Here is a 15944-nt window from a genome sequence, read left to right as displayed (position 1 = left end):
TTCCCGTACTTTCTTGACAAAACGTATATCGATACATCGAACGGAATTCAACAAATTCGGGAACTCTTAGGTCTACGTAAGCCCGCATCTATAACCTTGAAAATAAACATAAAACAGTGATAAAATAGACTTGGAAAAAACTAGACAACACTTGGTACAATAAATGGGAACACGGTGACTCAGTGCTACGTGATATCTTAGAGTAATGGTTTAAGCGTCAGTTTCACAATTTGGAGGTCCTGCGCGTTCGATTCGTGCTGAGTTAACTTAGGAAATTTTAGCTGGTGGGTGTAGCCGAGAACTCTGAAGCGTTAGGCTGACGATTGTGAGGTGAAGTCTATTGGGGGTTCGAATCTCTCTGAAGAGCATGATCGTAATTTTAACTCTCCTCAGTATTTCTGTGTTCGTGTCCCTGTTGTGTGTGTGAATTACGTACAATGTATATGAGATCCCCATGGCAAACAATACACCGGTTGGGGCGAATTAAAAAAGTGCTAGAGCGCTAACATCTCAGCTGCGTGGAATCCCTGGCTCCATAACCGGTCAAATAAATTTTTAGTGAACAAGATCGTGTCTGTGTTTTTCTCAGGGTACTATCGTTTCCTTCTAAATTCGCATTCTACTGATTCTTCCATAATCATCGATCTCCCTTAGCCTAAAGGCATAATCGTGGGACTTAAAATAAAAGATTTCATTTTATTGCACTTTTCCGGAACAATAATTGTATGCAGGGCGTTTCTGGCATCCTATCCTATACTGTAATATAGCAATGAATTTGTGTTATAATGTTTCATTGATGGACATAAAGATTATTCTCAATGTTTCCAAATGCTATTTGAAATATATATTTTTTTCTTTCTTTACAGGCATAACGATTTACCATGGAACATTCGGAAATTCTTAAGAAACCAGCTGAGAAATTTTCCTTTTAAGGAAGACATACGGCAAATGGATCCGTGGTCAAAGAGCTCTTGGTCTCACACAGACCTCTATAGACTTCGTCAGGGAATGGTTGGTGCTCAGGTAAGGACAGTCAAACTTTGCTTCCTCATCATATTTTTCTTTATACAGTATTTTTTCCTAGAAATTCACATTAAAGTATTAAAACTCATAGCAGCGTCATTTTTAGACCATGAAGTGACTTGCTTTGTATTTTCAGAAGTTATATTGACACTGGAAGTTGTAGTAGCTTTTTACCAATTCTTGGTTTTAGTGCAAAAATTAGAGTGGACATTGAAATTCTTGGGATCTTAATTGGTTGCAGAAAATCTCTTATCGGTATTTTATTTTCATTTGTATTCTATATTGATGAATATTAAAACCAGTGGCGTAACTAGTTTGACTCCGCCCTAGATCGATCGATCATCGATTTACTCATACTCGCACCCAGTACCACGCATTTCAGCTATTGCGTTATCTATATACATATACATACATACATACACACACACACACACACACACACATATATATATATATATATATATATATATATATATATACATATATATATATAACAGTATAAACACTTATTTTTATTAAGAAACCTAAGTTTTTATTTATCTTTTTCCTAAGTTATCACTATATACTTAATATGAATTATGATCATAAGAAATTAAATTAAAAATGCTTTACTGTACTTAATCCACTTTAATAAAAGATAACGACAATAATAAAATAAAATAATACAATAATAAAATATGATAATAAAACTGAGTTTTTTTTTCATGGTAATCCTGGATTCTCTCTTGTGAACCAGATCCTGGATTCTTTCCTCAATGCCACCTCCAGAAGGGTGGAGATAAATACGTATTATGAAGCACTTTAGTCCACATTTTTAGTTAGAGTTATCGAAAAATGTCTCAAGATTATTTTTCAGGCCTGCGCCCCCTCCAAAAAAAATCCTGGATCCGCCCCCGGTATCGGCTGTTGCCAATTAACTACCAATACTCATAGCGTAACTATTAAAATATTTTCAAACGCTCTATGCGTAAGGAACAGTTTTCCGTATTTTTTTTTTTTCAGTCCTTGCACCCTTTTATTGTGCGCCCTGGAGCAACTGCTTCACTCGCTCCATTGTAGTTACTCCACTGGTTAAAACTGGAAATGGTTTTACTGTCACTTTAAGTTTAAATAGAGGGTTAAGAGAAAAGATGACACCTATTCTTACAAACAGTAAATCGGTTTCGTGAAAAATAACTTGTCACTATGGTATATCGTTCTTAGTGTATGTAGTTCAACATTGAAACCAGAAGTTGTGGTAGACTTCTCCCACTTCCTATTTAAGTAGAAACTTAAGGATAGAGATTAAACATATTCTCAGAACACTAGATCGATTGCAGGAGACGATTTCTTGCCAATTATTGCTCTATAGTAATCAATGTAAAAACTCAACATTTTTCGTTTCTGCCACTTTCGGTTTGAATATCATACTCCTAAACGAATTCAATTCCAAACGTTTGATCCTCTATACCCTGGTAAAATTGATGGTAATTCATCAAATAGTAATTCAGATTGTTTTTGGTCTTCCGGAATTTTTTTCTGGCAACTTAAACTGAATATCAAAGGCTCCGTCTCTACACGACTTGCGTAAGTCAAAACGAAGTTGAATAATAGCATTCAAGTGTGCATTAATAGCATTCAAGAGTCGTTGCCTGAATTCAGAGGATCCTTTTCATTTCAAAGTTGGATTGCAATCCACATGTCTTTCATATTTTCTTTATCTGAAAGTTACAGATGTATATTTGATAGAATAAAATAGGTTTTGAAATTTGCTCAATAATCCGAATCACATGTTGCAAACAATCCTGACTAAAATTTATTCTGATTAGAAGGTTGGTGTTTTATACTCAAACCAACCTATAGCGTATGCAACATTTAAATATTTGTTTAATTAAAGGACTTTTCAATATTCTGGTATACTTTATTTGGTCAATAATTTTGTAAAGGAGTATGTGATTTGAAATACATATGTTAGGAGTACGTGGATCGAGTCGTTCAGGAACACAATTACGTAGCCCTATTAGCATTTGCAGAGATCTGAATAACCTGAATTAATGACAAACGTTCACAGTATATTTACTATTTACTTTTCGTTTTCTTTCAAATAACTAGAAAGATATGCAAAGTTGTGAGGAAGGGATTTGTTGTGACAATTTACTGATTTCAAAAATGTTAAACATGAAATCGAAAACATGTATAGAGGCAATGTCTAACGCAAGATATTGTTTCTATGCCTGAATTCTCCGAAATAACCTGTCGTTCTTTTGTTGAAAACCCGAGCATGGAATAGGAAAAATATAAAATTCCTTTCAAGCCTAGTAGCGAAGAAAAAACCAAAGGAGGAGATCCTGCTTCCGTCTCTTTAAGTAGTAAATTTCTTGAAACAAGATAATGTCAAATATTGTCTGTTTCTCTTTTACCAAGGAAAGCACTTCTGACACGACCATTTACTGCCGTAACTTTCAATCAAAAAAGTGGAGTAAAAAAAAGAGCACTTCAATTGGAAAATTGGAATTGAAGTCTCTGCTCTGCAGGAACTTCTTTTCCCTCTAGGAGAATTTTGCAGCTATTTTCCTTCTCAGTTCGCTTGGGAACATTATTGTAGAAATAAATTTTTCATGAGTGAAGACACTAACAACTTCAATGGACTTGCTAATTACTTAAGAAGAGAAACAACTTCTTCAGGTGGTGGTGGTGGGGGGACTGCCAGAGCAAAGTTCACTAAGCATTTTCATATAGCTTCAACTTGAATAGGAACTTCTACACAAAGCATTCGTCAAAATTTTAGTTTGATACAATTCCTGTAGATCCAGGTCACCGCATGAAACTTTCTCTCTCCAATATCTTCACTGTAAAATATCATTTAAACACTTTTTGAACAGTTTTTGAGTAGAAAATTGCCAAATGATGCTTAAAAAGTGTGCTTCGCGTGTACATAAAGTGTTAATTCTTATAAAAATTTGCGTCAAAGTGTGACATATTTAAAACACTTTCTCTCGACAAACAATTCGAAAACAAAGTTATATCACACTCTGCAAATACATTTGAGACATACTTGGAAAAAACTGTATCTAAAAGTGGGCGGTGAATATGTGTCACCCAGGAGTGTTCAAGGAGAATTGGTAATGTGTAAAGTGTACTAACTGTGTTTAATGGTCGTTTCCAAATATGTTGTAGTGTTGAATTATGCTATGCTGCAGTTAACACGGAAACAGTTAAGAATCATTTGAAAAAAGGCATAATAGGCATTATAGAAAATCCTTGTCTGAAGAAAATTTATTCCCAAGAGAAAAATACCAGTTGTGGAATTTTTCATGAAAAATAACTTAAATAATACTCTAGGAGTGTTAATAAAACTTTTATTTATAAAAAATGTTGATTTTGAAGAAAATGTTCCAAATAACTAACTTAGGCCACGGTGGCTCAGTGGCAAAGAGTTTACATCTGATGTTTGGGGTCCCCGGTTCAATCCCTGGTCAAGTAAGTTTATGATGAATAACAACGTGTCCGTGAGTTTTCTCGGGGCACTCCCGTTTCCTCCCACATTTTAATTCCACTGATTTTTCCATTAACATTCAGTTGCCTTAATCATCCGTATCTGTTAGCCTAATCGAGAGACTTTAAACTGAAAGAACTAATTTTATTTTCCAAATAACTAACCCCTAAGAATAAACTATTCCTTGTGAATTCTAATAATTTTATCCCATATTGTAAGGAAGTTAATGAAACAGTTATTCATAAACAGGATTTTCATTGAGATTAATTGCGTTTCGCATAATAAATCACGAGATCTATTTTCGAGTAAATCTTGTATGTTTTTTCCATCCTGAAGTAAACTATCCTTATTTTAGAATAAGTAAATTTGGAAAACCTTCCTAGCGAATCTAATTTAAAAAAAATAATAAATTTGTGTTTGGCTTCAATGTGTGGAACTGTAAGGTCCGTAGGTAATTGCAGGAATGTAAGAGCGTACATTAGAAAATCACTTTTTGGTTATCTAGGGGTCATCAAAAGTATAATCCGTTGAAATTTCGAATTAGAGTTCAAGATCACCATTCTTTTTCCTCTCGTATCGGGGCTCGAAAGTAAATCATTCTATTCCGAATTATTTATACAGCTAAATGAGAGATGGTTTCGATGCGAAGGTTGGACAAGTGAATATTTTCAAGCCGATTACAGGGAACGAAAGTGAGCACAAGGAAAGTAATGACAACGGCGTTAGACTCGTGAGCTTTGCAACTTTCAAATGAATTTTATCGTGAAGAGTACAAAATCCAGAAATACACTTCCAGATGGAAAAAATCGCAAATTGGTCACGTTTTAGTAGATAGAAGAAGACAGTCTGGCATAAGAGATATTCGGTCGTTTAGAGGAACTAACTGTGGCATTGATTATACCTATTGGCAGCCATCATAGAGAGAGAGAGATTATTATTCAAGAAATTTGGGCACGTGGAAAATCACATGGAAATCATGATTAGATCAAGAATGATATAAACTAAGAGGGAAGGGATACAGTACAAACTTTCATTGACATCAGGGAGGAAACTTCCAAAACTTCCAGTACAAAGAAACGTCGTTTTATGAAAGTGAAAATGAACTGGAGTATAATATTAAAAAAAAAAAAAAAAAAAAAAAAACAATGTGTTCGCGACGTATACATCAACGGTTATCAACGAATTTGAGAAACATTTACTGATCTTACGCTTATTTATTAAAGAAAACGAACAGAACAATTCTCTCTGTTACGGATAGCATTTCTAATAGATAGAAAGAGTTCTTTGACAATATGTTTAACTTGCGGCTAAAAGAATAATGTTCGCGGAGAAAGTCAAATGCATAGAGTAGAAACGTATAGTCTAATCGAGCAGAATTAGAAGTTGTTCTAAAGAAATTAAAGAAATACAAATCTTTAGGTGTAGATGAAGTCCTTTGTATGTTAATTTTAGATGGACAGAAATATTGTAGAACAAGATATACAAATTCATTCTCCTTATCTGGAGCGAGGAAAAATTACCACAAGAGTGGAAGGAATCAATCATTGTTCCAATTCTAAACAAAGGTGACAAAACTGATTGTAATAATTATTATGGCATGTCTCTTTTGTTAACTTTGTCTAAAACCCTCTCAACATTCTGTTAGCAATATTGATCCCATACGGGGGCGCAGTGGCTCAGTGGTAGAGCGTTCACCTGCGGTGCTTGTAATCCCTGGTTTGATCCCAGCTCGTGCCATGTGGGCTTTGTGGTGGGCAAACATCGTGTTCGTGGGTTTTCTCGGGGTTCTCCCGTTTCCTCCCACTTTCTTCATTTCACCATTTTTCACTCATCTCTCATCATCACCGTCTCCTTTAGCCTAACCGGCATAACCGTGGGACGTAAAACTTAAAGATTTCATTTTTTTTTTCATTGATCCGATACGTAGATGAAATTATTGGAGATTAACAGTGCAGATTTAGGCGATATCGATCAACTATTCAACAAATATTTACCGTTTATTAAATACTAGAAAACAAATGACAATACAATAAACCGGTAGACCAATCATTTATTGATTTCTACGACTCGGTTAGAACGGAAATATTATACAAAATTCTTAACGAATTTGGTCTACCGAAAACGGTAGTTTAAATAAAATGTGTTTAAGTGAATCTAAAAGTAAAATCTGAGTAGAAAAATACTTGTCCGCGAGCATTCTCGTTGGGAATGGTCCAAAACATGGAGATGTGTTGTCGTTATTATTACTTAATTTTGATCTGGAATGCTCTATAAGAAAAATCAAATAAAGCAACCTGGGCCAAGAGATGAATAGCATTCATAACGTTATGGATTATGCTGATGGTGTAAATGTGATAGGGGACGATATCAGGACAGAAGGAAATGCAAAGGTTTAATCAAACGCGACCGGTAACATGGGTTTAGAAAGAAAAGCAGAAAAAAAGTGAATTACATTGAAACTAGCCGAGTCCTTAACACTGTAAATTATGGATATGTTAAGATATCAAATAATATTTTCGACAAAGAGAATACTTTCAAATATCTAGAATTAACTTCAATAGACTAACTCTATGTACACTTTAAAACTAAATGTCGACTGAAAGGAGGGAATTCGTGTTATTTTCAATCCAAAATTTTTTTTTTCGAATTTGAAGCTTTAAATATATCGAACGATAAGCATGACGTTTGTGCTATAAGATGGATAACCATGGTTGCTTACTTTAGGGGTAGATCGCAGGCTAAAGGCATTTGACAGTAAAATCCTGATACAAATATTCGAATACAAGAGGTATTAGAATGGGAAGTGCTGGAAACTTCATAACGAGGAGCTGCATAATTTTTACGGTTTGCTTAACATCTCTGGTGTCAATAAGTCTAAGAGGCTCAGGTGGGCAGATCGTATACCAGAATGAAAGAAAGTAGGAAAGCTTCCAAAATTTTACCTGCAAAGCCAGTTGGAAAAATACCATTAGGACGACATAGACTAGATGTGAGGACAACTTTAAGATGGATCTCACATAAATTAGAATATAAATTAGAAACTGGATCCAGGTGACTAAGAACAGAATTCCACGTCTCATATAGCCTCGCTGCTGAAAGGGACGCTAAACTAAAATCAAATCAACTCAACTCAATGTAGAGCGTTCATAAATTTGGCATTGAACCCGATGTCTAAAAGACTTTGCTTAAAGCTAGATGTTTACGCTAATTTATTAGTGAGAAAAAATGTTTTGTTTAAGGAATAGAGATTCTGTACTACCTTATGAGCGTGAGTGATAGCTAAATGTTTTAAATTCTTATTAGGGAAAATTATACTTGTTTTCTTGAGATTTGCAACACCGAGGAAAACACAGGTTAATTGAATGAATTGCATACTACAGATTCATTACATTGTCCTATAAAAAATATATTTACTGTAATTTCATATCTGTGCAACACATCCAAACTTAATAAATCATTATAATGGGATGCTGCTATATATTATAATCAGAGACTCTATACGTGATAGCATCGAACTAAACAAGCTACGCAGATTTTCTTGAGAAATTTCCCATTATGCTGTTTGGGAGCTCACAAGTAATTCCGGATGGCCATGACAAACTAGGGTCCAATCAATCGTATTTCATAGAGTCATATGCCAATAGCAGTAACATAAGGTAACTCTGCAGAATTGGGAAGCAGTAGTACTACCTCTTGTTTCTCGATTCAGGCTTGCATCTTGCAGAATACGTGTGACCGGGCACTGTAAAGATGTATTGGGAGTTGTCTGAAGGAAGATTTTAATCGGCCTCTGGAACTTCTTTGCTGTATCGGTCAGTGGTGTAGTTCCCTTAATGAATAAGAGCTGGGCCGCTATGACACCTTACAATGCACACTCGGTGTTTACTTTTACCATGATAGCGTCGAAAGTGTATGTGGCAATTACTGGAAGACGGTTTGCAGCCCAAAGCATAAACTGTCTGCAACTGAGCAGACAGCGATGGAGATCATCAGCTGTCTCATCCTCAGGTGTTTGTAGTTCCAGCTTAATGGAAACCTAACAACGGCATTCCTGACGTCACTCAAGGGTTCAGCAGACACCACTCGTTAACGGCGATAAATCCACATTTGTTACCCTGCTTCAGCATGAAGCTAATACTGTGAACAGCACTGGACAGTCCGTCATGGCCGTGCGGAGAATATGTCTGTTATTTTGTGGTCTAGTCCTGTTGTGCAATTTAGAGTCTGACACTCGCAGAGTTTTGTTTTCCTCTGTTGATAATTGTTCGGGTATGACATGTACTTCATCAATTCTGGAGTACGAGAACGACCACTTCTAATATGACAATCAGCGAATGCGGTTATATTGTTACATAGTTATCTTTGAGGTTGCTGATGTATAAAGCCATCATCAATTCATTATCTAATTGTTTTACTGTTTGAGTTCTACTTAAACCCCATCTCGCAGTACTATTTTACGCGCTAAACGGAGAAAACTCCTGAGTCATTCATGCACCGTACAAATGAAATTGTAGTTGGTCGCAAGACATCCTCTGAAGACTAAAATCTCTGAGTTCAATTTCCGTCTACCACTTTGACGTAGTTATTTCCATTTAAAAAAAAAGTACATATGTGATAAATGTTTCCAATTATTTTAGTACTGATAGAGTTTGACGATGAATTATAAGCAAGAAAAATATATAATATAGTAAACACTCCATTTAACACTTCTGAACGCGTAGCGGGCTGTGCACCTCGTGGAACTAACGTCCAGAAGATGTGCAATAGGCACCATTTCCCTTTGCTTTACGATTTTATAGCAAGTCTTTTTTACGAACTTTGCGAAACATCAGAAACCTCTGTTTACTGGCAAAAACAATTCGTCCGCAATGTGTTAATAACTGCTGGTTTTAATCGATCTTACAGGCAATAAATGTATTTAAAATCAACAGAATAATAATAATAATGAAACGTTTGGCATAACAGCCCAATTGTGTGCCTCAGCCTACTTCAACGCCGTCTGTTAGCGATCGAGTGAACAACGTCCAGCCTAGGAATAAAATCGACAGAATATAGAGGGGATTTCATAGATTAATAAATGTACAATCCTTCTATTGTAAGTGTGTATAATTGAGATAGTTTTATAGACGAATAAATAGTTTCGGAATTAATAGATACTGCAAATATTTCATTTCCAAAATAACTAAATATTTTAGCAGTATTAAGTATTACAAATCTCATTAGCAATCAATAGTTAAATATAAAGAAAATCTTGAAAAAGATGCTTGAAAAATCGTTTGCATATCTTCCGAAAATTCAATACTAATAGCGTTCTTAATAATAAGTAGCTATAATTGTAAGTTGCTGAATGCTCATATATGAGAATAATAGCAATAAAAGATGAGAGATTCCTTTTCGTGCGGGTGGCTGTGATTACTCACTGGTAGAGCGATCACCTCTGGTTGTGGAGTCCCTGGTTCAATGCTAGCTCGCGTCAAGTGAACTTTGTGGTGGACAGAAACTGTGTGTGTGAGTTTTATCGGAGTTCGCGCGTTTCCTCCCACTCTATGCATGCCACCACTGCATTCATTTCTCATCATCGTCCCCTTTAGCATAACCAGCATATACGTGGGACGTAAACCAGATAGATTTCATTTTTCCCTTACCCGCGCTCTTACTAAACATGTTATAACTGTACTTCACTGTACTGACAGCACAAGAAATAACACGACGAAGTTAGTTCTACTCAGTTTGCTAAACTTACCAAGTATGTTATAGACATATTTATGTATATATCCTACTTGTAATGTAGAAATGAATTTAAGACTTTCCTAACATCTTATGCAGTAGATATGGGAAGACTTAACCACTGTTGCCAACTCGCGAGTGTGAAATGTCGCTAGTTTAGTACTCTAAAGTCGCTAGAAGTCGCTAAACGCCTCCTGCCAAGTCGCTAAAAATGTCGCTATATAATTTTACAAAGGAATTAAAATAATATAAATATTTTCCATGTACAATGGAAGACTCGAGTATTTTTTTTTTAATGGCCATCTCGACAAAACCACTGCACTATGCGCTTTGAAGAATACAAAATTAATAAATATAGCATTAAAAGTTTGCAAATACTTAAAAGTTTGGATCACTTTTTCCCATTCCCTCTTATAATGTTGACTGTACAATTATCTTTTCTTGGGGGGAGGAGGGTTCATATTGCTTTCATATTGGAACACTTCACCGAACTCACCCCACGAAATTTCTGTATAATTTATATTAAGAACAACCGCAGTTAAATTAATATGTAAATCACACGTACTACACTGAACCAGAAAAGCGCAATGTTGTCCAGCGTCACTGTCACTGTACGTACAGTACAATGCAAGAGGTTGCCAGCTATTACGCAACTAGTTAGATACGGGAATTTCCCGGGTTTCCGAACCGGCAGTGAAGAAGGGCATAATCCTCATAGCAGCGATGAATCCAAGGAAGTAAATCGCTCATAGCAGTAGTGCAACCGAGTGTGTAAAAATAATTCTTAGTATCACAAACTGCAAAATTTTGGAAACTTTAATGTAAATATAGATCAAAATATTTGCATTCCTAAATGTCGCTAGATTTGTCGCTAGGCGCTAAATAAAAATTTTTGTCGTTAGACACTTCCAAAAGTCGTTAGTTCTAGCGACAAAGTCGCTAAATTGGCAACACTGGACTTAACAAACGATTATGCCTGTCTGCCTATCCAGCCATCTGTGGACAGGTACCAGAAGAAAAATATTAAGACATGGACGGGAAGGTTTTCTGATCCCTTCAGCGTCGTACGAATGGGTTAAATTTTCTTCCTTAACCCTCTACTCAAACCGGAAGTGGTACCAATTATTCCAGTTTTAAGGTTAGTCACCATATATACAGGGTGGAAAAGGTAACAACACCGAAACACTTTGGGAGGTGATTCCTTATATGAAATGAAGAAAAAAAGTTCTAATAAATATGGGTCGAAACACATCTCCTTTCAGAGTTATGAACCGCCGAATATTCGAAAAATCTCTTTTCAAAACGTCCTGGCTTCGAAACTATAGGGCCTATCCCAAGCGGTTTAAGGAATTGCACAGGAACTAGTATGAGCACTTTCCAGTCTTGGTATGGATTGAGTCGGCAAAAATATGTTAGACCTTCGACTTCATTCACCAACTGAAACTGTTGTACTACCAATTCTAGTATCAATATTAGTTTTCATAGAGCTGAAACGGTAAAAAAACAAAGAAACAAAACAAGAAAAATCCATATGGCTTCAGCGTTCCAAGGATAACTTTTATCTTTGACTTCATCTTTGCAACTAAAAGTTATACATCTACTACCTCTGGCTTCAGTATCCAATTAGCATATACCGTTATTTCGCAATGCAAAACAAAACTTGTTATAGTATTCGAGGTGTGTTCGAAAAGAAATTGCATCGCTATATAACCTGTATTGCTCATTTTACAACATTTTAAGCGCTGTCCCGCCAGAAAGTAGTGCCCTCTACTGGTAATACTTCGTTCCCTATGTTTCTTCCGTTATTGGAATATGTACTTTCTGGGATGGCACGTAAGTCTCTTGTCGCATTGTCCTTAATTTCTTCTATGTTTTGGACACAACGTCCCTTCATAGTAGTTTCAAGTTTGCGAAACAACAAAAGTCTCAATTAAGGAAGTGTTCAATGCCATTTACAGTGAATTTCAACACCGTTCTATTTCTGATCGTTAGTAAACAAACGGATCACGAATTTCGCATTGACACGATGCATCTTAAGTTTTTTTTTTTTTTTAGTCAAAATTTGGTGGCATGACTTCGTTTGCAACTCGAACAGTTAGACGATGATTTTCACTAACCACATCAGGAACTTTCTCGACATGGTCGTCATCTGTTGATGTGGAAAGTCGTCTAAGCATGGGATCCTCACCGAGCGATATTCCGTCTTTTTTAAAAACGCTTAAACCACTCAAACCACTGCATTCGACGTATGCAGTTCTCCCCGTATGCTTGGTTAACATTTTTTACCAAGTTTATAGCAAACTTTGACACACACACACACGTTGTTCTGCAAGCTGTTTCATTGATGCTTTGTCATTGCCAGCTTGCGTATGTGCTCATTTCAACGGCGATAGCTCGACAACTAACCGTCATAATAAATAAAGACAAGTTATAGTATATTGTCTAAACTTGCCGCTAGGTGCGCACATTACCCGCAAAGCACTCCTAGTGTCAGTTAAAGCACCTACCATCGGTTGTCACGCTATTTCAAAGGTTGGTTTGCTTTGTACATACCTCATATATGAATTAAATGTTTAGTCTACCTAAGCTTTATTAATGTATATTTACTTAAATCTAAATAATCCAAAATCTGCATTTCGTACTTATGCTTTATTTCAGTTTTGGTCGGCGTATGTTCCGTGTAGTTCACAGTACCTGGATTCAGTTCAACTAACATTAGAACAAATTGATGTTATTAGAAGACTTGTAGATAAATACCCACAAGATATGAAATTAGTAACGACAGCGGACGGTAAGTACATGTTCATTCCATGTTTGTTTATTTGTTTATGTGTAGTAAGGAAGATGTGGATTTTTTTTTAATTATTCTCCTCTGAATAAATATGTAGGTATTCCTATGAAGACGATTAACATATTACCGAAATATTTTTTTTTAACATGTCTTTCATTCCCATCCGTGGATGGGCGGGCCGCAGACGGTTATGCCGTGTCTATGGCCAGTGATAGATACCGAAATAAACTGCCGAAACCCTTATGTAATGTTATTTTACATTATCGCAGGAAAAGTTTTAAAACAATACACTATTTTTTTTCTTAATAGAGGATGAGGCATACGCAACGTCCTTTTTTTAATTGCTCAAATTTATTACACTAGTTAAATGTTTGAATAAAATAAAGTGCAGTAGTTTCTGAGAAGCTAAGTATTGCTCCACGAAAACAACAAAACAACGCCACTCATTGAGATCAATTAATAGTTTCAAAATTTCCACCTTCTTGTTCAATACGTTAAAACCCGCCAGCAACTTTTCTACAAACCTTTTAGCACATTACCACGTTATTTTAAAAAAAATGATCGGAAATTGCTTGTTTTAACTCAGGAATTGTTTTTGGTTTCAGGCTGTAAACGAGATATTTCAATACATCCCACAAGAAAAAGTCACGTGGTATTAAGTCTGTTGACATTGATGACCACTGAATTGCTCCATATCGTCCTGTGCACATGCCCTCAAAATAAACGTTTAACCATTCCCAAACGTTTAACGCATAGTGGGGCGATGCACCATTTGTTGAAAGTAAATATCATTCTGATTTTTATTCAGGGCCAGAATTTAATTGTAGCACATGTAAATAATTATCTTGATTAACAGTCCCATCAAAAGATATCGGCCCTATTATTTCCATTGAATAAATGGTAGTCCAAACTGTAACTCCTGGTAAGTTAATACTTTTCTTCAAAATAACATCTGAGTTAGCATCGCTTCAGTATACACAATTATGGCTATTGATATGTCTGTTCAACATGAAGGTTGCTACATCTGACAACAAAAATGTCATCTTCATTTATTTTGTTCATGAAAAATTGTTCAAAACTGTAACCGTCTGTCTTCATCTCCATCATGCTAACTTTGTACTACACGAAGTATCTAAGTTCTCAGCTTAAGTTTCTTTAAGACTCTACTAATACTTCTATCACTAATACTTGAGAAAGACATCTACTGAACTTTTGAGGAGTGTTCGACAATGATTGTCTTACTTCTGCACACTTTTGGCATTCACTCCTTCATTTTATTCTCCAGGTATTACTACTGGATGTCCTCACAATTTTCTCTTTTGAATTAACATAAGTTTTAATTAAATTTAAAACTTAAGTTTCTCAACCAGTGGTAGTATCTGAGCAGCTTTTGATGAGGCATACTGCTTATAATGGTATCAATAATGAATATGCTGTGGAAAAGGTTGAGAACCCCTGCTCTAATTAATTAGAAAGAAGGACGTTCACTTATGTATGGATGTGTTTTGTTATCATTCTCCTCAATATTGGAGCGGTCACTTTTGGTGCGAAGGGTAACTGGTTCGATCCCAAGCCGTATGAGTTTCAGGTAAACAAAACAGTGTCTGTGCGTTTTCCTAAGATTCTCGCGCTTGCTGCCACATTCTCATTCCACCAATAATGTCATATTCATTCATTTGCAGTAATCATCCATGTCCTTTAGACGAGATGCATAAACGTGGAACACTAATGATTTATGGGAGAGGCTCAGGGGGAAATTTTTTCTCGGAGCATGGTTCGGACCTCACGTAAAGGTATAGGTTCACGACTAATATAGCTACGGTACCAATCACAACATCAGAGGGCATTACGAGGGCTCCCACAATGGCTATGCCTGACACCCCAACTGCCCTCCAGACAAGTTACATTTTAATGTGGGGCATGTAAAATAAAACTAGGAGTGTCATCCAGAAAATAAAGACCGTTTAGTTATACAAAATAAAAAAAGCAATATTTATTGAAAAAAAAAATTCTATTACATACCTGAAGTTTTCCTCACTTCTCTAAATAATCACCACCTTCATTTAACATTTCTCATGTGGTTCGGATTCCACGTTAATCAGTAGGTCCACGTCTCATATAGCCTCGCTGCTGAAAGGGACGCTAAACTAAAATCAACTCAACTCAACTCAATTCATTTAACATTTGTCGTGTCTGTTCAAGAGTTTCAGGATTCTCATGTTATACTCTTCTTCCGCCGTCAGATGATCATTGTATTCAAACAAAGGCAGTACAAACAATGTAAATCGTTACTGTCCGACTCTAAGATAAGTACGCCTAGCCATTTAAAATAGGATACAAGGAAGCTTTCTGGAAGAATTGCGCTTCGTCACGACAATGCTGGACCTCACACTGCTCCTGCAATTCAAAAATTGGTGGAACAATTCGGATGGTGAATGTTTGGTCATCCACCCTATAGTCCGAACCTTGCTCCTGGTGATTTCTACTTTTTCCCTAAGCTAGAATAGTTTCTCGGTGGTAAACGTATTGGAAGTTCTGAACTGTTGGAGAAAGCAATGATCACCTGGCTTAATGAAGAATATAGCGTTGGAATTCCGAAGATCCTGAACAGACGACAAATGTTAAATGAAGGTGGTGATTATTCAGAGAAGCGAGGGAAGCTTCAGGTATGCAAAAGATTTTTTGTTTTTGTTTTTTTTAAGCGGGTTATCATCTCTGCTCGGTGCTAAACTGGACTCTAATCTTGAAATTATCCAATCAGCCACCCGAACATCTTCAACACAGTTTAACAATGTTTTTGCAGCACTACTTTCGCCTTCATGTATTCACTACTGAAATCATCACTTAACATGAGATGTTAAATCAAGTAATTCATATTATTTCGTTTGTTGTCCTTCGTATGTAAGTGATAATGACGTGTCTTTACAC

At 36.1% G+C, this 15944-nt stretch overlaps 1 protein-coding gene across 1 annotated transcript in view; it reads left to right on the top strand.

Moving 5' to 3' along the window:
- Positions 1–15944, top strand: part of LOC145671304 (dipeptidase 1-like) — a 418780-nt gene that overhangs the window by 205075 nt on the left and 197761 nt on the right. The window contains exons 4-5 of the mRNA XM_081740278.1: positions 867–1023; positions 12884–13016. Of these exons, the coding sequence (XP_081596404.1) occupies positions 867–1023; positions 12884–13016 (290 nt within the window). The remainder of the gene's footprint in view (positions 1–866; positions 1024–12883; positions 13017–15944) is intronic.

The sequence above is a fragment of the Thermobia domestica genome, chromosome 2 (genome assembly GCF_964235325.1).
Source record: "Thermobia domestica chromosome 2, izTheDome1.hap1.1, whole genome shotgun sequence".
NCBI lineage: Eukaryota > Metazoa > Arthropoda > Insecta > Zygentoma > Lepismatidae > Thermobia > Thermobia domestica.
Note: the sequence above shows the minus strand (reverse complement) of the source record. Positions and strands in the feature narration are given on the sequence as shown.